Source organism: Ranitomeya variabilis, chromosome 6 (genome assembly GCF_051348905.1).
Source record: "Ranitomeya variabilis isolate aRanVar5 chromosome 6, aRanVar5.hap1, whole genome shotgun sequence".
NCBI lineage: Eukaryota > Metazoa > Chordata > Amphibia > Anura > Dendrobatidae > Ranitomeya > Ranitomeya variabilis.
Genome location: NC_135237.1, coordinates 427529657 through 427552575, shown reverse-complemented (window position 1 = coordinate 427552575; position 22919 = coordinate 427529657). Strand labels below are relative to the sequence as shown.

The 22919-nt window shown below is 42.0% G+C and overlaps 1 protein-coding gene across 1 annotated transcript in view; it reads left to right on the top strand.

Moving 5' to 3' along the window:
* Positions 1–5614: 5614 nt before the first annotated feature.
* LOC143783299 (histamine H3 receptor-like) overlaps positions 5615–22919 on the top strand; it is a 32398-nt gene continuing 15093 nt past the window's right edge. Inside the window, exons 1-2 of the mRNA XM_077271705.1 lie at positions 5615–5879; positions 13032–13198. Coding sequence (XP_077127820.1) covers positions 5615–5879; positions 13032–13198 — 432 coding nt within the window. The remainder of the gene's footprint in view (positions 5880–13031; positions 13199–22919) is intronic.

The following is a 22919-nucleotide window of genomic DNA, read 5'->3' as shown; positions in this document are numbered from 1 at the left end:
ACACCCATTTAGTACTGCTGATCACACTGTTTCATAAACAATAATTATAAACAAAAAATATGGCCACACAGTGCTCCATACTGTTTAACGACCCCACATGATGCTCAATACTGTATAATGGCCACACATGATGCTCCATACTGTATAATGGCCACACAGTGCTCTATACTGTATAATGGCCACACATGATGCTCCATACTCTATAATGGCCACACAGTGCTCTATACTGTATAATGGCCACACATGATGCTCCATACTGTATAATGGCCACACATGATGCTCCATACTGTATAATGGCCACACATGATGCTCTTTGCTGCATAATGGCCCCCTCCCTCCCATCTTGTATGCATGGCTCATCTCCCCCCTCCCATCTTGTGTGCATTGCTCATCTCCCCCCTCACATCCTGTATGCATGGCTAGGCTCCCCCCTCCCATCCTGTATGCATGGCTCATCTCCCCCCTCCCATTCTGTATGCATGGCTCAACTCCCCCTCCCTGTATGCATGGCTCATCTCCCCCTCCCCTCCTGTATGCATGGCTCATCTCACCCACCCATCCTGTATGCATGGCTCATCTCACCCCCTCCCATCCTGTATGAATGGCTAATCTCACCCCCTCCCACCCTGTATGCATGGCTCATCTCCCCCTCCCATCCTGTATGCATGGCTCATCCCCCCTCACCCTCCCATCCAGTATGCATGCTCATCTCACCCTCCCCCTCCCATCCTGTATGCATGGCTCATCTCACCCCCCTCCCATCCTGTATGCATGGCTCATCTCACCCCCCATCCATCCTGTATGCATGGCTCATCTCACCCCCCATCCATCCTGTATGCATGGCTCATCTCACCCCCCCTCCCATCCTGTATGCATGGCTCATTCCCCCCTCCCCCTCCCATCTTGTATGTATGGCTCGGCTCCCCGCTCCCATTTTGCATCTTGCATGGCTCGGCTCCCCATCCTCCTTCATCCTCCCCCCATCCCCCCTGGCTGTCATACTCACCTTTCCCACACCGCTGTTATGATCCGGTGACCTTGGAGCCGCATGAGAGACTTTCTCAGGAGTAGGTGGTACCTGTACTGACCGCAAACCCTAAACTAACACCGCAACTAGAAGTAGCCGTGGGATGTACCTAACACGTCCTAGACACCTCGACACAGCCGGAGGACTAAATACCCCTATAGATGGAAATGGGAATTCTATCTTGCTTCAGAGCAGAACCCCAGAGGATAGGCAGCCCCCCACAAATATTGACTGTGAGTATAAGAGGAAAAACACACGCAGGCAGAAAAACAGGGTTTAGCAAAAGAGGCACATCTAGCTAAACAGAAAAGGATAGGACAGAATTCTAAGCGGTCAGTATTAAAATACTAAAAATATCCACAGCACATAATACAAATATACTACATCTAACTAAAGACATAGAAAGTATATCTGCATCTCCTGAGAATCCAGCATGACTGAAAAATCCAATCAAAGTCTAAGCTGGACAAAAACACAATAAATTGCACTGAATTGCAAAGCACACTGCATGTGTGCACAGAGACAAAAAACCAGACACTTATCTTAGCTGAAATGACAGCAGGGCATGAGGAGCCAGAGAGAGATGCAATCCCTCCAAGTACAATGGACAACTGGCATGGATTAAAGGATCCTACACACCTAAATACCTAATAGAGCTGCAATCAGCAGAAACACCTTACAAGTCCAAGACAACTGCACTACCACCAGCAACCACCGGAGGGAGCCCAAGAGCAGAATTCACAACACACCGCGCCGAACATCCCTCCATCTCTGTCCCGGCGCAGCACCTTCTTCTTGCATGAGCGGTCATGTGGTACTGCTCATTAAGGTCATGAATATGCGTCCATATTCATCACCTTAATGAGCGGTACCACGTGACCGCTCACACAGGACGAGCTGCCGGCGCTGAGACCAGGAATCGCTGGAGTAGGGTGAGTATGACTTCTTCAAGGAGGCAGGCAGGCAGGCGGGCGGGTGGCCGGGGAGGGGCGGTCGGTCGGGAGGTGACCCCGGACTTTAATAAAAAAAAAACAGAAAAAAAACTTGCTCAGGTACCGCCCCCCCGCATCGTCCCGCCCTAGGCACGTGCCCTCAAGTGCCTAGTGGCAAATATGGCCCTGCTCATAGGCATATATAAGGCTACAGATTTTGGGTCAGGACACCTACGACGAATCAGTGCATTGCGGTCGGTGCTCAGAATATGTTATATGAAGGTCTGGAACAACACTAAGATGTATGGAATTTATTAAGAAGTAAAAGCTAAATATTGAATTTTGAAAATCCAACAATTGGTGTTTGCTTCCAACAGAAAAGTTACAACAGTCAAAGACTGTTGTAAACTTCTGGAGCAATATAGACCAATAAAGTGATGAAAAAATAGCCTCCTATATAGTATGATGTGCCAATAGCATCTCATATGATGCCCTTCATATAATGTCACCCTCACATGATGTCCCCACAGCAATTTAGTATTATCCCACAATTAATGGCCAACTAATATAATACCCTAGGCTGGGGCCTACCACTTGTCCCTGGCCTGTTAGCCCCCACTCTATTTAACCACACAGTTATCCTCTCTTATTTCTAGGAAAAAAAATCAAACTACTGACCTTTCCCCATTCCCCCGCTGCTCTAATCTCTGCAGCGTGCGTTCTGAAGCTCAGCACAGGGGTTGCGATATAGTGACATCATTATGTACACTGTGCTGAGGCTAAAAGTTCAGATGCACAGGGTGAACGATGAAACAGAGAGCTTATGGCTTCGTGTTCTATTATTGTTTTCAGCTGTATGTGCATCCAGAATGCAGATGCCATTGAAAGAGTGATGCTGCAAGAAATGGGGCTGTTAGCAGTATGGAAATGAATGCGACCTTACGGATTTGTATCACACTATCATGTAGCAGTGACATACTGCGATGCTTGGCAGCGTGACTTATGTTATGGCCAAAAAGGGGTGAGAACAATGACAACATGCAAAAGTGACCAAAACAAAAGCTAAAACAGAAGAGAACAGAGAAATGGTCTGTGGTCACCCACTGCAGAACCACTCCTTTATTGGGGTTATTTTGCCAATTGTCTATAATTTCTAATTTCTAACTGTTGTCTGTTCCATTTGCACAACAGCAGGAGAAATTGATTCACAATCGATGTTGCTTCATAACTGGACAGGTTGCTCTCAAAGAAGTGTGATTGACTTGTAGTTATATTGTAAGTGTTCCCTTTATTTTTTTGAGCGGTGTAGTTTTCATTACGCCATGTTCTTATTTATCTATAAGTGGCAATGTATGGAACATGTAACAGCTCTAATACCATTGTGGATGTGATGTGTGGTAGCTTATTAGTGCTGCTTTCCGCAAATGAGAGGACGCAGGATCACTGGTCTGTTATTTCCAAAAATGGTTTGATGATAGCAGTCATTATTGGGGCAGATTCTGACAATGAGTGTGTAGTGGATGGGCAGAGGGCAGGGCTGGGGCAGAAGCTGACAGCAATTGAGTGTGCAGTGGGCAGACAGAAGGCAGAGCTGGACACTGAGGCCAGGTGGTGTCAGCTGTGGCTAAGGGTAGTTAATAAAGCCTGGGGAGCTGTCAGGTTTGGTTGAGCTGCATGTAAACAAACTGGGTGGAGGGAATGAAGTGAAATTCAGGAGGAGCAAAAGGCAGAAACAAAAAAATTTATAGGGGTGTTGTATATTACAATACAGCACAGTTTTAAAAAAAATGTTTTGGTCTCAGGGTGGGACAACCTCTTTAAGATACGTAGTGGCCTTATTTTATAAATGCTACAGTCTGGAGGCAAAATTTCATAAGGGAAGATTGATGTAAGTCATATTTCAAAGGAGAGGTGTAAGGTCTGGATGCAATAATAAGAAGTGTGTGGACACCTAATGCCATAAATTGACACAGTATAGAAGTCCTATTTCATAAGGGGGGTCAGTGAGGGCCATATTTCATAATGAGGTTTCATGTTTTGATGTTAGTTGTGCTGCTGTTTTCATATGTTGATGTTGGTTCTGGTGCTATATTCACATTCTAATTTCAGTGCCATATTCATGTACAGAAAAGATTCATGTACTGATGATTATGGTGCTGTATTCATGTGCTGATGATGGTTCAGGTGCTGTATGTATGCACTATTGATAGTTCTTGTGCTGTATTCATGTACTGTAGATAGTTCTGGGGCTGTATTTATGTACCGATAATGGCTCTGAGGTTATATTCATTTACTGATGTAGTTACTGGTTGTATTAATATAATGATGTTGGTTCTGATGCTGTGTTCATGTACTGATGTTAGTTCATATATGGAGGACTTATGTTAAAGGTTAAATTTCAAAAGGGGGGACAGTGAGGAGGTCATATTGTATAATTGGAATAATGTGTTCACCAAATGTCATAATGGAGAAAGCATAGGGCTCCTACTTTATAATGGGGGAAAGTGAGGGCCATATTCATGGTGTTGTATTATAAATTGATGTTGGTGTTGCTGCTGCTTTCATACACTGATGTTTTAGTTGAAAACTGATCGTTCGGAGTGTTAGGTGTCAGATCCCACCAATTTCATATTGATGGCCTATTTTAAATATAGGCAATCAATATCTTCTAATCGGACATCTCCTTTAAGTATATTATGTGGCCATGCACCTAGCTTGCAAATTAATATATATTTACCATATTAATAAAATTCTACTAAAATTTCTTTACGTTATAAGTTTATTTCAAATTTGCTTTGGAGGCTCCTTCAGTTTCCTTCACATTGATGGAAAACATAATATGAGGCTATTTATAGTAAAATGATGGACATCATAACAAAAATAACAGATCCTATTATTAGTCAAATGGGTTCATTGGGCTCTATTGGTGCCTATCATGTGACAAATCCATTATACGTTGAATTCCATACTTTTATATCAGAAAAATGGTAATTATATTATCTGTATCTTTTATGTATAGTGATTCTGGAATACGTTAATAAATCCATCAGGTAACTTTAAAAGGTTTAGCCCCAAAACTTTATTTCATATTATCAGATATTGAATACCATTCTCTGTCACTGATATAAAAATTGTATAATGTTAAGGAGATTTTATTCATTTGTTGGTTGGATAAACTACACATTCAGAAAATGTACAATTCAGCCTTAGTACATTAATTATATCTTAATTTATAGCATAATTGAAAAACCCAATAATAAACATTTAATTATAAAAAGTGGAAATTTGCCTTGGAGATCAAAATTCTTTCGGGATTGTACATTTTCCATGTGTTTCACATAGAATGTAATGAGGTTGCTCTTCTGGGAGTACAGATCCACTAAGCATTTTTTTATTTTTAGTTTATTATAACATTAGTGTAATGAATGTGCACATAAAGCTAAAGTAAAAAAAGTATTCTACGAACTTATTTTGAAAACTTAGATCATTTTATACATGTGTAAAGGGCTTGTAAGCACCTGCTAGATGCCCCAGGGTCCTTACAATGGAGATTCCCCATAGGAATATTCTGCTGTATATATATTGTTGCTTGTTGAAGTATTGGAAATTGATCATTGAGGCACACATCCCGTTCTTCATGCCTCCATGCATCACTATGTACGTATATTCTCAGTTCAAGATGAAATCGATTTTAATCATTTCGGGAAATCTTACTGGCATCAGTTTTACAAACTCATCTGTCAAGATTGATGAAATGGCACAAGGCATAACTATTGTAATAATTATGTTGATCTCTTTTTTAATTTTTATCACTGTTGCAGGCAACAGTCTTGTCATTGTATGTTTTATAGAAGACAAGCGGCTTCGGAGCAGCAGTAACTTCTTCCTTTTAAATTTAGCTATTTGTGATTTTTTAATAGGTGAGTTTTATATATATTCTTTGTTATATTATATCATGGCTGGAACCAGAGTTTTAGCAGAACTATAGCTGTAGCAGAACTATGGCGGTAGCAGATCTATAGCTGTAACAGCCGCTATGCTGCCCAGGGATTAAGGGTCTCCACTCAACTGAGAACATTGCACCTCTGCTATTTAACACTACCATGTTCATTCTCTGGTATGTGGTACTGTGATGCACACCATTAATTATTGCTCTTAGTGTCGGTTTTAAGTCCATTGTCAATAGCACTGGGACCATCAATCTGTGTTCTGTGTCCTACTTTACCTACTTTATACAAACCAGTATGGGTGTTGTAAATGTACATTTAAGGAAAGGTTCTCCAAACAAAAGCTTGCTTGCTGATCAGAAAATTCTGACATCGTAGGGTGAAGCAACACTTATACATAAATAATACACATTTAGCACTGAACTAAATTTGTCACTCTCCTCTTTGGATCTACAGTTCCAATGTGAACTCAAAGAAAAAGCGTTAAAGGGAACCTGTCACCAGTTTTGGCCAAAATGAGTTATGGCCATCACCTTTCGGGGCTGATATACAGCATCCTATAATTCTGTATATCTGCCCCCAACCTGACCTGCAAGAGAAGAAAAATAACTTTTATTATACTCATCTGCGGGGCGGTCCGGTCCTGTCCGATGGGCGTTGCTGGTCTTGGTCTGGCATCTCCCATTTTCTTGCGATACCACCCTCCTGCTTGCTTCATGTGGATGACACATCTCCTCGGCACAGCGCTCATGCGCAGGCATACTTATCTGCCCTGTTGAGGGCAGAACAAAGTACTGCAGTGCGCAGGTGTCGGGAAAGGACAAAAAGCCCCGGCGCATGCACACTGCAGTGCTTTGCTCTGCCCTCGACAGGGCAGAGAAGTACGCCTGCGCATGAGCACTGTGCCGAGGAGACTGTGTGGATGAGGAAGGGATGCATCATTCACACGAAGCAAGCAGGAGGACGGGGATTGCAAGAAGAAAGGAGGCGCCGGGCCAAGACCAGCGACGCCCATCGGACCGGACCGCCCCGCAGGTGAGTATAATAAAAGTTATTTTTCTTCTCTTACAAGTTTGTGGCAAATATACAGCATTATAGAATGCTGTATATCAGCCCTGAAAGGTGGTGGCTGTATCTCTTATCGGCCAAACCTGGTGACAGGTTCCCTTTAAATCCAAATGGCCCAAAGGTTCTCTTAATACAGTTAGTAAAAAAAAAAAAAAAAAAGAGATAATCATTTAGTTTAATAATATTACTGGTGCACATAAATTAAATGGGTTGTTCACTACTTATTTTTATTTCAAACAATAGCCAATTGGAGACAGTCTGATAGCTTTCTATTCCAGCTCTGGCTGCTTACTACTGCTACAGTCAGTCAGTGGCTGCTAACTTGCAGCAGCGTTCATACGATTTCTCCCTGGCACGACATAACAAAAAGACTGGTGAGGTCTGGTAGGTGGCTATCCATTTTTGTTTTCTATGTTAAGACCATTTTAACCATTTTGCGCTTATTTTAACCATTTGCTATGCAGCAAATTTCATGTTTACACTTTTATTTTTTTTCCTCCTTTTCTTTTAAGAGCCATATCTTTTTCTTAGAGTTTTTATTACTCAGTTGAGGTTATTTTTCGTAAGATGAATTTTAGTTTTGAATTACACCATAAAATTTAGTATACAATGGGCAGCACAATGGCTCAGTGGTTAGCATTGTTGTTTTGCAGGGCTGGGGTCCTGGGTTCAAATCCCACCAAAGACAACATCTGAAAGGAGTTTGTATGTTCTCCCCGTGTTTACGTGGGTCTCCTCCGGGTACTCCGGTTTCCTACCACACTCCACCGACATACTGATAGGGAATATATATTGTGAGCCCCAATGAAGACAGTGCTAATGTAAAGCGCTGTGGAATTAAAGGGAATCTGTCACCTACTTTTTCGTATATAAGATATTAAGATAAGAAAAACAAGTTATATTATACTCACCCAGGGGCGGTCCCGGTGCCGTCCGATCCAATGTGCGTCGCAGGTCCGGGTCGGGCGCCTCCCATCTTCATGCGATGACGTCCTCTTCCTTGCTTCCTGTCGCGGCTCATGCGCAGGTGTACTTATCTGCCCTGTTGATGGCAGCGCAAAGTACTGCAGTGTGCAGGCGCTGGGCTTCTTGGACCTCTCCCGGCGCCTGCGCACTGCAGTACTTTGCTCTACCCTCAACAGGGCAGAGAATTACACCTGCGCAGGAGCCGCAACAGGAAGCAAGGAAGAGGACGTCATCGCATGAAGATGGGAGGCACCGGACCCAGACCTGTGACTCCCATCTGACCGGACCACCCCCCAAGGTGAGTATAATATAACTTGTTTTTCTTATCTTTCAGGTTACAGTGGGGGCTTATCTACAGCATTACAGAACGCTGTAGATAAGCCCCTAATGACAGTGGCCACAGCTTATATGCAAAAAAGTAGGTGACAGATTCCCTTTAATGGCGCTATATGAATGAGTAAAATAAATAAATACAGGTATACAATGCAGTGTATAACAAGACAAAAATTCCAAACGGGACGAAATAGGAGGGGAGAAGCAATTCTGCCACTGTGTTTTTATAGTATTCATTGCATGGTAAAAATCACATAGAAACATGTTTTTACATGTTCATACAATTACAGCAATAACTTAGTAGATTTTTTCAGTTAAGTGATAAAAAAAAATTCTGAAGTGTGCAAAAAATATTTTAATTTCTGTCGCCATTTTCCAAGAGCCTTAATGTTTTTATTGCTTTCATTAACCGAATTGTGTGAGTGCTTTGCTTTTCATGTGTGGCGTTGATGGTTTCATGGATACCAATTGGGCACATATGCCTCTGTGATCACTTTTAATTGCAATTTTTTTAGGGTGATTTGATGACCATATTACGTAGAGTAATCACTATTTTGTCATTTTACTCCATTTTATATTCTTTCACCGACTTATGTTACTTTTTATTAATGCAGAGCTTTTCCTGGTTTGACACCCAGACTCTTGATTTTAATGCCATGACTCCAAAATAGAGGTTGCTGAGATTCAATGCTATATTTACAGGTGCAAGAATTAATTGGGTTCTATTTGGAACCATGGTTGCATGGGACTACATGGACACCGTTAATACAGCAGATACAACAATTAGCTTGAAGCTATCATCAGAAAATGATCTTAGTAACACACAGGGGCGTAATGATTGCAGTCGCAGAGGTTGCGGCCATGACCGGGCACGTGAGTGTGGGGGGGCCGACGCCAGTAAAAACTTCAGCTGGATGTGCGTTTGAGGAGACCCGCCGGGTCTGTGTGCTGCAATAAAGGCTGCTGGCCAATGAGACGCCGGAAGCTGATGTGGGCGTGCACATGACTGGGGTTGGATGTCAGTGACATTATGTGTTCCACGCTGCTGGCTTCGGAAGAGGTCGCAGCACGGCGTGGGAGTGGATGGGAGGTGATTATAATTGTTTATATTTTTCTATACATTAAAGAACAGTGGCAGAACGGAGAACATATATACCATGATGGGGGACATATATACCAGGAATACCAGAATGCTGTCCATCATAAGGGACATATATACCAGGATGGGAGTTATATGTACTAGGATGGGGCCCATGATAAGGGACATATATACCAGGGTAAGGCTAGGTTCACATTGCGTTATTGGGTGATCGCTAACGGACAGCGTTGCACGGCGAAAATGTCGCAATTAACGCCGTGCAACGGGTCCGATAGCGCACCCATTGACAGCAATGTTGTTTCTGCCTGAAGCGCATTGCTAGCGCGTGCCTTTTTTGGCTCGCGCTAGCGATGTGCCGTTCTTTTGTGGCGCGCCTGCAAGCAGCGTCCGCGGCGCGCCCGAGGTCCGTTCCCCGCTCTCACAGATCGGGGATCTGCGAGAGCGGGGACATTAACGCGACCCCTAAACGCGACCCCTACAAATACATTGCGTTAGCGCAATCCGCTAGCGCTAAACGGATTGCCCTAACGCAATGTGAATCTAGCCTTAGGGACATATATACCAGGATGGGGGTATATATACCAGGATGGGGGACATATATAATAGCAATACCAGTATGTTGTCCATCATAAGGGACATATATACCAGGATGGGAGTTATATATACTAGGATGGAGCCCATGATAAGGGACATATATACCAGGTTAAGGGACATATATACCAGGATGGGGGTATATATACCAGGATGGGGTCCATGATAAGGAACATACATACCAGGGTAATACCAGGATGGAGGTATATATACCAGGATGGGGCCAGGAAGGGAAACATATATATCAGGATGGAGGACATATATGTTTACCAGGATGTGGTTCCCCTGGTAAAAATCTTTCACCAGGGACCATCGGACTCTAGTTAAGTCATTATTAATAAAGATTAAAAAAAACATAGGGCATTAAGTTGTCATTTTTTTTAATCAAAAAAGTGTAAAAGCCATCCCACTGCAACAAGGTATACCCAATCAGCATAATACCAATCTCAGCTATCTCACCACCCTATAGTTGGACTGGTGCCTGACTGTGTTTAACATCTGCCCATGGAAAGCTGAGTAGATAAGGTGCACAGTCTATATCACAATCTGCATTAAAATAGTAAAAGAGAAATCTTGCAATTTTCACATTGGCCACTGGAAGATTTTTTAGTCTCTAACTTTCTGTTGTTTCAGGAAACAGCACATGTGTATAGCCACAGTGCTTAGACTACTTAGTTTGTGAAAAGATCATTGTAAAGGGAGAGGGAGCAGGGTCAGCTGTTTTTTTAACTAAGATTATGATATGAATTTTGTTTTTGCCAAAATAAAAAAAACGAAACGTAAAATAAAAACCTGATTTTAACAATAGGTCATATTCTGATGATAGTATTGCTTTAAAGTTAATTTCTTTACATGTCCACATTCTAAAATTAGCTATGTGACTCCTTTGTAATAAGCTTGTTAACATAATCAAGTTTGGTGAACCCCTTATACTAACACTTGAATCTTGTGTGTGAGTGATGCTATATTCAGTTGCATCCATTCCCTACGTACAAGGAAAAGGCTGCCGTAATACAATGACGGGTACTCTGATAGTTTTTGGAGGTCCCAACGAGATCCCCATTTGACTGGCTCTCATCTAACCAAGGCAGAGGCTCCACAGGACAGGGGAAACAAAAACCACATGGAGAATACATTACTTTAAGTAGTCTATATTCCCTCTCCTTTGTAGTAGCTGTGGCTTGGGTGAGTTTCAGTGCTCGGAGATCTAGCACATTGTATTTTATGTTTTTTTATGTGTCTTTAAGTGTATGATTGCTGGGTGACTGTGAACATATTCCACCAGAGCTGTGTGGCCACCCACATGAATCCAAATGCTGCATAATGAACCTGGGTCATCAGGGTCTCAGGACATTGTTATATGTTTGCCACTCAGGGAAAAGATTAAAGTGACAGGTAGCCAATCTCCCTTGTGTTTTTGGCTAAGGACCTCTGCAGTTTTCTGGAATGTGTAAAAACCAGAGTCAGGGCATTGTTCTTTGCCATCTGTTTAAATAAGCACTACCACAAAACTTTTCACTGTCTCTCCCTGTATAACTCTATATATGTTGGGAAGTGTAACTGTAGTAATGTACTCACTGATCAGCCTCTTTCCTGGTTTCCATCTCTACTCTTGTCCTTCTTTGGTTCATGTGATGGATATTCTGACTTGCAGGATCACACTGTGCCCTATGTACGAGCCGGAAGTTGTTTTTGCCATGTAAGCCTAAAGTGCATCTTTCTGACACTTCATACGCTTACATTGTAAAATTGACTTCCAGTTCACACTTGGGCCTTGAGTCATCCAAGAGTTAATGCCAGGAATCTGGTGTAAAACTCTTTAAAAGTTCGCCCTAAAGGGAGAGGAAGATATAAGGCACGCTCACTCGAGCGTATAAAAAATCGATCCCATTTTTCCCATTTTCATACAGGAGAGTGGGATGATTTTTTCTTAGATGTCATCCATGCAATGTCTGTATGCAATCCGTATAATTCAGTAGCTGTTAGTCTTTTTCAGGACCATTTACATTTTCCTATGCTACAGAATTGTACTGTATCTGTAAAAATCGGGTGCCATACTGATGGTTCTTATGGCATGCGATTTTTTTTTTCCCGCACTGTACTGATTTCAGAGTGAAATTGCAGCATGCCGAATACAGCTGAGTAAAAATATGCAGATCTGCACCGCCTCAGTGAATAACATTGGTTCAAGTGCAATCCGATAAAAAAGGGGATTTTAAGCAGGTATATTTTATAAATTGGGACTTAGGACTAGAGGTATTTTGAGTAATAAAGTTACACTATTTTAATAAAGCCTATTGTGAATGTAGTTGCTATCAGCTTGTTATTTTAGAAGATCCGGTGTTAGCCCTCGTACAGAACTTTTGCTTTACATGTGAGATGTTTTGTTGCAAAATGGTTTGTAGCAAGTGTAAAAGTACGTTAGTACATGTTTGGATGCATGCAGTACAACTGGCTCAGAGTAGAACCTGCGAATGAGTTAGTTGATATTGGTACAAAGGATGACAGATTTTGGATCACTGAGTGGTCATTAAAAACTTTACAAACTTACAAATGTACATCAGATGGAATAGTGATTTTGTGACTTTAAGTGTATAATGCAATAGTGCAGTATAGAAGATCCAGATATCAGGGATTAGTCAAGTTAAGTAGATTCCTCTTCTCATTCCCATTTCTGCAAATGTGCTTGTGGATGTTCCCAGGAAGAGTCTGAGACTCCAGAACTGATTATGGGATCTCCAGACAAGGACCTGGAATAGCAATGAATATTGTCAACGCCTATGAACTTCAGCGGACACTAAAGCACTTTGAAAAATGGTTCAAAAGGGCACATTGCTGTCTCTGGGTCTTCTGTTTTCCAATACATTGGCCCAAATGTAAAAACATGCATATCATGTGATATATATATTTATTATATTGTGCTCAAGTACATTGAATGGCTATAGAGTGTCATGCCTGGATCCGTCCCTCAGAGTGTAGCTCTGTCTTATGGCTCTGATAAGATAACAGAGCCTTTTCCTAACACCATCACTAGTGAGTATTAATATACCGTATGCATATTTTCACAGGAGCATTTTGCATTCCATTGTATGTGCCTTATATGTTCAATGGTGAGTGGAAGCTAGGAAAATTCCTCTGCAAGCTATGGCTGGTCGCCGACTATATGATGTGCACAGCGTCAGCCTTTAATGTTGTTCTTATTAGTTATGATCGATTTCTGGCTGTCACTATGGCTGTAAGTATTGTTCTATTCTCTATTCTAGTATAACTGCATCATGTTAATAGCTGATAAAACACAAACAAAATGTGCACTGTAAAATTGTAAAGTGTTTTCCCTGATATAAACGTTTAACATAATCTTCTTCTTTTTCACCATTTTATAAATATTTTTCCCAATTACATATATATGTGTATATGTGTCATGTAATATACATGTACAGTATATGTGTGTGTGTATATATATATATATATATATATATATATATATATATATATATATATATATATATATACACTCACTGGCCACTTTATTAGGTACACCATGCTAGTAACGGGTTGGACCCCTTTTGCCTTCAGAACTGCCTCAATTCTTCGTGGCATAGATTCAACAAGGTGCTGGAAGCATTCCTCAGAGATTTTGGTCCATATTGACATGATGGCATCACACAGTTGCCGCAGATTTGTCGGCTGCACATCCCTGATGCGAATCTCCCGTTCCACCACATCCCAAAGATTTCATGTTGTTTACGCCAAATTCTGACCGTACCATCCGAATGTCGCAGCAGAAATCGAGACTCATCAGACCAAGCAACGTTTTTCCAATCTTCTACTGTCCAATTTCGATGAGCTTGTGCAAATTGTAGCCTCAGTTTCCTGTTCTTAGCTGAAAGGAGTGGTACCCGGTGTGGTCTTCTGCTGCTGTAGCCCATCTGCCTCAAAGTTTGATGCACTGTGCGTTCAGAGATGCTCTTAGGCCTACCTTGGTTGTAACGGGTGGCGATTTGAGTCACTGTTGCCTTTCTATCAGCTCGAACCAGTCTGCCCATTCTCCTCTGACCTCTGGCATCAACAAGGCATTTCCGCCCACAGAACTGCCGCTCACTGGATTTTTTTTCTTTTTCAGACCATTCTCTGTAAACCCTAGAGATGGTTGTGCGTGAAAATCCCAGTAGATCAGCAGTTTCTGAAATACTCAGACCAGCCCTTCTGGCACCAACAACCATGCCACGTTCAAAGGCACTCAAATCACCTTTCTTCCCCATACTGATGCTCGGTTTGAACTGCAGGAGATTGTCTTGACCATGTCTACATGCCTAAATGCACTGAGTTGCCGCCATGTGATTGGCTGATTAGAAATTAAGTGTTAACAAGAAGTTGGACAGGTGTACCTAATAAAGTGGCCAGTGAGTGTATATATATATATATATATATATATATATATATATATATATATATATATACACAGCTCTGGCAAAAATTAAGAGACCACTGCACAGTTTTATAAAAATCAGACTCTTTACATGTCTGACAGCCGTTCCATTCCAGTGTCAGTTGAATTCCAACCAGAGTACACCTCATTCTACTTAATGTGCTTCTGATTAGGTGATCACATTGACCAACTCTTATTTAATGAAGGAAAGTATAAAAAACACTGATGTGGTGTTCACAATCCTCTTGCAATAGGACAAGCTGGATGGCAAAACAATTTCTAGTAATATCCCAAAAGTAATAGGAATGAAAAAATAACTTTTAACCATGCCAAAGGAGTTGAAAAGAAAAGTCTTGAGTGAGGAAAAGAAGGGCTCAATTCTGGCTTTACTAGCAGAGGGACACAGTGAGCATCATGTTGCCTCCATCCGTAAAATTTCGAAAACGGCAGTCCATTACAACAAGGTCAAGCAGCAGACATTGGGGAAAACAAAGTTACAGACCGGCAGAGGGCGAAAACAACTCTTCACTGACCGGGATGACCGTCATCTTATTCGAATGTCACTCAGCAACCGCAGGATGACATCTAGTGACCTACCAAAGGAATGGCAAATGGCAGCTGGGGTGAAGTTCAGCAAGAACAGTTTGTAACAGTCTCCTAGAGGCAGGACTCAAGTCATGTAAAGCTATAAAAAAGCCTTTCATCAATGAGAAGCAAGGGAGAGCCAGGCTGAAGTTTGCCAAAGACCATAAGGATTGGACTATTGTTGTGAATTAGACTTTTTGGCTCCCTCTTGTGGTTACTAGTGATATGACTCTGGGATTGTCTTTCCTCAGTTTGGCACCCACCTGGGTCGTTAGTCCAGGGGTGTTGCTATATAACTTCCTGGATCCTTAGTCCAGTGCCTGGCATCGTTGTAATCAGATCCTTTCTGTTTGCTCCTGTCTGATGGTCCTGGTTCGTGCATAATTAAGCTAAGTCCTGCTTCTTTGTTTTTTGGTTATTTGCTTTGCTCTTATTTTTGGTCCAGCTTGTACTAATTGTGATTCCTGACTTTGCTGGAAGCTCTAGGGGGCTGGTGTTCTCCCCCCGGGCCGTTAGACGGTTCGGGGGTTCTTGAATATCCAGCGTGGATATTTTGATAGGGTTTTTGCTGACCATATAAGTCATCTTACTATATTCTGCTATTAGCTAGTGGGCCTCTCTTTGCTAAATACCTAGCTCATTCTTACGTTTGTCTTTTCCTCTTACCTCACCGTTATTATTTGTTGGGGGCTTGTATCCAACTTTTGGGGTCTTTTCTCTGGAGGCAAGAAAGGTCTTTCTTTTCCCTTCTAGGGTTAGTTAGTTCTCCGGCTGGCGCGAGACGTCTAGAACCAACGTAGGCACGTTCCCCGGCTGCTGCTATTTGTGGTGCTAGGATTAGATATATGGTCAGCTCAGTTACCACTGCCCTATGAGCTGTTTTTTTGTGTTTGCAGACTTAGTAATTATTTCTGAGACCCCCTGCCATTGGGGTCATAACAGTATGCCAGGCCAACATTGAATGTTTAATGCATTGCAGAAGTGGGATATTAAGAAAGGAAATTCTGAGTTTTTTTTTTTTTTTTTTCCTCTCTTCTTCCCCTTTACCTCTGAGTGGCTTGTGCTTGCTGCAGACATGAATGTCCAGACCTTGATTACAAGTGTAGACCAGCTTGCTGCTCGTGTGCAGGGCATACAAGATTTTGTTACCAGTAGTCCAATGTCTGAACCTAAAATACCTATTCCTGAACTGTTTTCTGGAGACCGATTTAAGTTTAGGAATTTCAGGAATAATTGTAAATTGTTTCTATCTCTGAGACCCCGTTCATCTGGAGATTCAGCTCAGCAAGTTAAAATTGTTATCTCTTTTTTACGGGACGACCCTCAGGATTGGGCTTTCTCGCTAGCGCCAGGAGATCCGGCATTGGCAAATATTGATGCATTTTTTCTGGCGCTCGGATTGCTTTACGAGGAACCCAATCTTGAAGTTCAGGCAGAAAAAGCCTTGCTGGCTATTTCTCAGGGCCAGGATGAAGCTGAAGTGTATTGCCAAAAATTTCAGAAATGGTCCGTGCTTACTCAGTGGAATGAGTGTGCTCTGGCCGCAAATTTCAGAAATGGCCTTTCTGAAGCCATTAACCCCTTCCCGACATTTGACGTACTATCCCGTTGAGGTGGGGTGGGCCCCCATGACCGCCGACGGGATAGTACGTCATACGCGATCGGCCGCGCTCACGGGGGGAGCGCGGCTGATCGCGGCCGGGTGTCGGCTGCATATCGCAGCTGACATCCGGCACTATGTGCCAGGAGCGGTCACGGACCGCCCCCGGCACATTAACCCCGGCACACCGCGATCAAACATGATCGCGGTGTACCGGCGGTACAGGGAAGCATCGCGCAGGGAGGGGGCTCCCTGCGGGCTTCCCTGAGACGATCGGTACAAGGTGATGTACTCACCTCGTACCGAACGTCTTCTCCCTGCAGGCCCCGGATCCAAAATGGCCGAGGGGCTGTATCCAGGTCCTGCAGGGAGCACTTCCGGGTCGGAGCAGGCTGCAGATGAAAGCTGCAGCCTGCTCCGATGAAAGTATGATCGCGGATCTGATAGAGTGCTGTGCACACTATCAGATCTGCGATCTGTGATGTCCCCCCCTGGGACAAAGTAAAAAAGTAAAAAAAAAAATTTCCACATGTGTAAAATAAAAAATAAAAAAATTCCTAAATAAATAATAATAAAAAAAAAAATATTATTCCCATAAATACATTTCTTTATCTAAAAAAAACAAACAAAAACAATAAAAGTACACATATTTAGTATCGCCGCGTCCGTAATGACCCAACCTATAAAACTGGCCCACTAGTTAACCCCTTCAGTAAACACCGTAAGAAAAAAAAAAAAAAAAACGAGGCAAAAAACAACGCTTTATTACCATACCGCCGAACAAAAAGTGGAATAACACGCAATCAAAAAGACGGATATAAATAACCATGGTACCGCTGAAAACGTCATCTTGTCCCGCAAAAAACGAGCCACAACACAGCATCATCAGCAAAAAAATAAAAAAGTTATAGTCCTCAGAATAACGCGATGCCAAAATAATTATTTTTTCTATAAAATAGTTTTTATCGTATAAAAGCGTCAAAACATAAAAAAATGATATAAATGAGGTATCGCTGTAATCGTACTGACCCGAAGAATAAAACTGCTTTATCAATTTTACCAAGCGCAGAACGGTATAAACGCCTCTCCCAAAAGAAATTCATGAATAGCTGGTTTTTGGTTATTCTGCCTCACAAAAATCGGAATAAAAAGTGATAAAAAATGGTCACGTGTCCGAAAATGTTACCAATAAAAACGTCAACTCGTCCCGCAAAAAAAAAAAACCTCACATGACTCTGTGGACCAAAATGTGGAAAAATTATAGGTCTCAAAATGTGGAGACGCAAAAACTTTTTTGCTATAAAAAGCGTCTTTTAGTCTGGTTTCACACTTGCGTTTTTATCTGCATGCGTTTTTTAAAAAAACCACATGTGTGAAAAAATGCATGTAAACGCGGTAAAACGCATGCGTTTTTATAGAAAAACACAAGAAAACAAGAAAAAAACAAAAAACCCTAACCCTACCCCTAACCCTACCCCTAACCTGAAATACGTGGCACTGAAATACGTGGCACTGAAATATACGTTTATATACGTATAAAAGTATATAAGTGCCACGATATTTCAGTGGCCACGTATTTAAGTGCCACGTATTTAAGTGCCACGTATTTAAGTGCCACGTATTTAAGTGCCACGTATTTCAGTGCCACGTATTTACGTGCCACGTATTTACGTGCCACGTATTTACGTGCCACGTATTTACGTGCCACGTATTTTTCAGTGCCTGAAATACGTGGCACTGAAATACGTGGCACTGAAATATCGTGGCACTGAAATATCGTGGCACTGAAGTATTTACGTGCCACGTATTTTTCAGTGCCTGAAATACGTGGCACTGAAATACGTGGCACTGAAATATCGTGGCACTGAAATATCGTGGCACTGAAATACGTGGCACTGAAATACGTGGCACTTAAATACGTGGCACTTAAATACGTGGCTCTTAAATACGTGGCACTTATATACGTGGCACTTATATACGTGGCACTTATGACTGTCAGAAAATGTTCAGTAAACGGTTAGGGGTGAGGTTAGGGGTAGGGTTTCAGGTAGAATTGGGGAGATTCCACTGTTCAGGCACATCAGGGGCTCTCCAAACGCGACATGGCGTCCAATCTCAATTCCAGCCAATTCTGCGTTGAAAAAGTAAAACAGTGCTCCTTCCCTTCCGAGCTCTCCCGTGCGTCCAAAAAGGGGTTTACCCCAACATATGGGGTATCAGCGTACTAGGGACAAATTGAACAACAACTTCTGGGGTCCAAGTTCTCTTGTTATCCTTGGGAAAATAAAAATTTGGGGGGCTAAAAATCATTTTTGTGGGAAAAAAAATATGTTTTATTTTCACGGCTCTGCGTTGTAAACTGTAGTGAAACACTTGGGGGTTCAAAGTTCTCACAACACATCTAGATAAGTTCCTTGGGAGGTCTAGTTTCCAATATGGGGTCACTTGTGGGGGGTTTGTACTATTTGGGTACATCAGGGGCTCTGCAAATGCAACGTGACGCCTGCAGACCAATCCATTTAAGTCTGCATTCCAAATGGCGCTCCTTCCCTTCCGAGCTCTGTCATGCGCCCAAACAGTGGTTCCCCCCCACATAGGGGGTATCAGCGTACTCAGGACAAATTGGACAACAACGTTTAGGGTCCAATTTATCCTGATACCCTTGTGAAAATACAAAACTGGGGGCTAAAAAATCATTTTTGTGAAAAAAAAAAAATAATTTTTATTTTCACGGCTCTGCGTTATAAACTGTAGTGAAACACTTGGGGGTTCAAAGTTCTCACAACACATCTAGATAAGTTCCTTGGGGGGTCTAGTTTCCAATATGGGGTCACTTGTGGGGGGTTTGTACTGTTTGGGTACATCAGGGGCTCTGCAAATGCAACGTGACGCCTGCAGACCAATCCATTTAAGTCTGCATTCCAAATGGCGCTCCTTCCCTTCCGAGCTCTGTCATGCGCCCAAACAGTGGTTCCCCCCCACATAGGGGGTATCAGCGTACTCAGGACAAATTGGACAACAACTTTTAGGGTCCAATTTATCCTGATACCCTTGTGAAAATACAAAACTGGGGGCTAAATTTCATTTTTGTGAAAAAAAAAAAAAATTATTTTCACGGCTCTGCGTTATAAACTGTAGTGAAACACTTGGGGGTTCAAAGTTCTCACAACACATCTAGATAAGTTCCTTGGGGGGTCTAGTTTCCAATATGGGGTCACTTGTGGGGGGTTTGTACTGTTTGGGTATATCAGGGGCTCTGCAAATGCAACGTGACGCCTGCAGACCAATCCATTTAAGTCTGCATTCCAAATGGCGCTCCTTCCCTTCCGAGCTCTGTCATGCGCCCAAACAGTGGTCCCCCCCCACAAATGGGGTATCAGCGTACTCCAGACAAATTGGACAACAACTTTTGAGGTCCAATTTATCCTGATACCCTTGTGAAAATACAAAACTGGGGGCTAAAAAATCATTTTTGTGAAAAAAAAAAATAATTTTTATTTTCACGGCTCTGCGTTATAAACTCTAGTGAAACACTTGGGGGTTCAAAGCTCTCAAAACACATCTAGATAAGTTCCTTAGGGGGTCTACTTTCCAAAATGGTGTCACTTGTGGGGGGGTTTAATGTTTAGGCACATCAGGGGCTCTCCAAACGCAACATGGCATCCCATCTTAATTCCAGTCAATTTTGCATTGAAAAGTAAAATAGCGCTTCTTCCCTTCTGAGCTCTGCTATGCGCCCAAACAATGGTTTACACCCACATATGGGGTATCGTCGTACTCAGGACAAATTGCACAACAACTTTTGTGGTCTAATTTCTTCTCTTACCCTTGGGGAAATAAAAAAATGGGGGTTAAAAGATCATTTTTGTGAAAAAATATGATTTTTTATTTTTACGGCTCTGCATTATAAACTTCTGTGAAGCACTTGTTGGGTCAAAGTGCTCAACACACATCTAGATAAGTTCCTTAAGGGGTCTACTTTCCAAAATGGTGTCACTCGTGGGGGGTTTCAATGTTTAGGCACATTAGGGGCTCTCCAAACGCAACATGGCGTCCCATCTCAATTCCAGTCAATTTTGCATTGAAAAGTCAAATGGCGCTCCTTCCCTTCCGAGCTCTGCCCTGCGCCCAAACAATGGTTTACACCCACATATGGGGTATCAGTGTACTCAGGACAAATTGCACAACAATTTTTGGGGTCCAATTTCTTCTCTTACCCTTGGGAAAATAAAAAATTGGGGGTGAAAAGATCATTTTTGTGAAAAAATATGATTTTTTATTTTTACGGCTCTGCATTATAAACTTCTGTGAAGCACTTGGTGGGTCAAAGTGCTCACCACACATCTAGATAAGTTCCTTAGGGGGTCTACTTTCCAAAATGGTGTCACTTGTTAGGGGTTTCAATGTTTAGGCACATCAAGGGCTCTCTAAATGCAACATGGCGTCCCATCTCAATTCCAGTCAATTTTGCATTGAAAAGTCAAATGGCGCTCCTTCCCTTCCGAGCTCTGCCCTGCGCCCAAACAATGGTTTACACCCACATATGGGGTATCAGCGTACTCAGGACAAATTGCACAACAATTTTTGGGGTCCAATTTCTTCTCTCACCCTTGGGAAAATTAAAAAATTGGGGGTGAAAAGATCATTTTTGTGAAAAAATATGATTTTTTATTTTTACGGCTCTGCATTATAAACTTCTGTAAAGCACTTGTTGGGTCAAAGTGCTCACCACACATCTAGATAAGTTCCTTAGGGGGTCTACTTTCCAAAATGGTGTCACTCGTTAGAGGTTTCAATGTTTAGGCACATCAGGGGCTCTCCAAATGCAACATGGCGTCCCATCTCAATTCCAGTCAATTTTGCATTGAAAAGTCAAATGGCGCTCCTTTGCTTCCAAGCTCTGCCATGCGCCCAAACTGTGGTTTACCCCCACATATGGGGTATCAGCGTACTCAGGACAAATTGTACAACAACTTTTGGGGTCTATTTTCTCCTGTTACCCTTGGTAAAATAAAACAAATTGGAGCTGAAATAAATTTTGTGTGAAAAAAAGTTAAATGTTCATTTTTATTTAAACATTCCAAAAATTCCTGTGAAACACCTGAAGGGTTAATAAACTTCTTGAAAGTGGTTTTGAGTACCTTGAGGGGTGCAGTTTTTAGAATGGTGTCACACTTGGGTATTTTCTATCATATAGACCCGTCAAAATGACTTCAAATGAGATGTGGTCCCTAAAAAAAAATGGTGTTGTAAAAATGAGAAATTGCTGGTCAACTTTTAACCCTTATAACTCCGTCACAAAAAAAAATTTTGGTTCCAAAATTGTGCTGATGTAAAGTAGACATGTGGGAAATGTTATTTATTAAGTATTTTGTGTGACATATGTCTGTGATTTAAGGGCATAAAAATTCAAAGTTGGAAAATTGCGAAATTTTCAAAATTTTCGCCAAATATTTGTTTTTTTCACAAATAAACGCAAGTTATATCGAAGAAATTTTACCACTAACATGAAGTACAATATGTCACGAGAAAACAATGTCAGAATCCCAAGATCCGTTGAAGCGTTCCAGAGTTATAACCTCATAAAGGGACAGTGGTCAGAATTGTAAAAATTGGCCCGGTCATTAACGTGCAAACCACCCTTGGGGGTGAAGGGGTTAAGAATGTGATGGTGGGTTTCCCCATTCCTACAAGTCTGAATGATTCCATGGCGCTGGCTATTCAAATTGACCGGCGTTTGCGGGAGCGCAAAACCGCTAATCCTCTGGTGGTGTTGTCTGAACAAACACCTGATTTAAGGCAATGTGATAGAATTCAGACTAGAAATGAGCGGAAAAATCATAGACGTCAGAATGGGTTGTGTTTTTACTGTGGTGATTCTACACATGTTATATCAGCATGCTCTAAACGCCTAACAAGGGTTGTTAGTCCTGTCGCCATTGGTAATTTGCAACCTAAATTTATTTTGTCTGTGACTTTAATTTGCTCATTGTCTTCTTACCCTGTTATGGCGTTTGTGGATTCAGGTGCTGCCCTGAGTCTTATGGATCTGTCATTTGCCAAGCGCTGTGGTTTTGTTCTTGAACCGTTGGTAAATCCTATTCCTCTTAGAGGTATTGATGCTACGCCATTGGCGGAAAATAAACCGCAGTTTTGGACGCAGGTAACCATGTGCATGACTCCTGAACATCGGGAGGTGATTCATTTTCTTGCTCTGCATAAAATGCATGATTTGGTCGTTTTGGGTATGCCATGGTTACAGACCCACAATCCAGTCTTGGTTAGGAAGGCAATGTCTGTGTCAAGTTGGGGCTGTCAGGGAATTCATGCTGATTCTCCGCC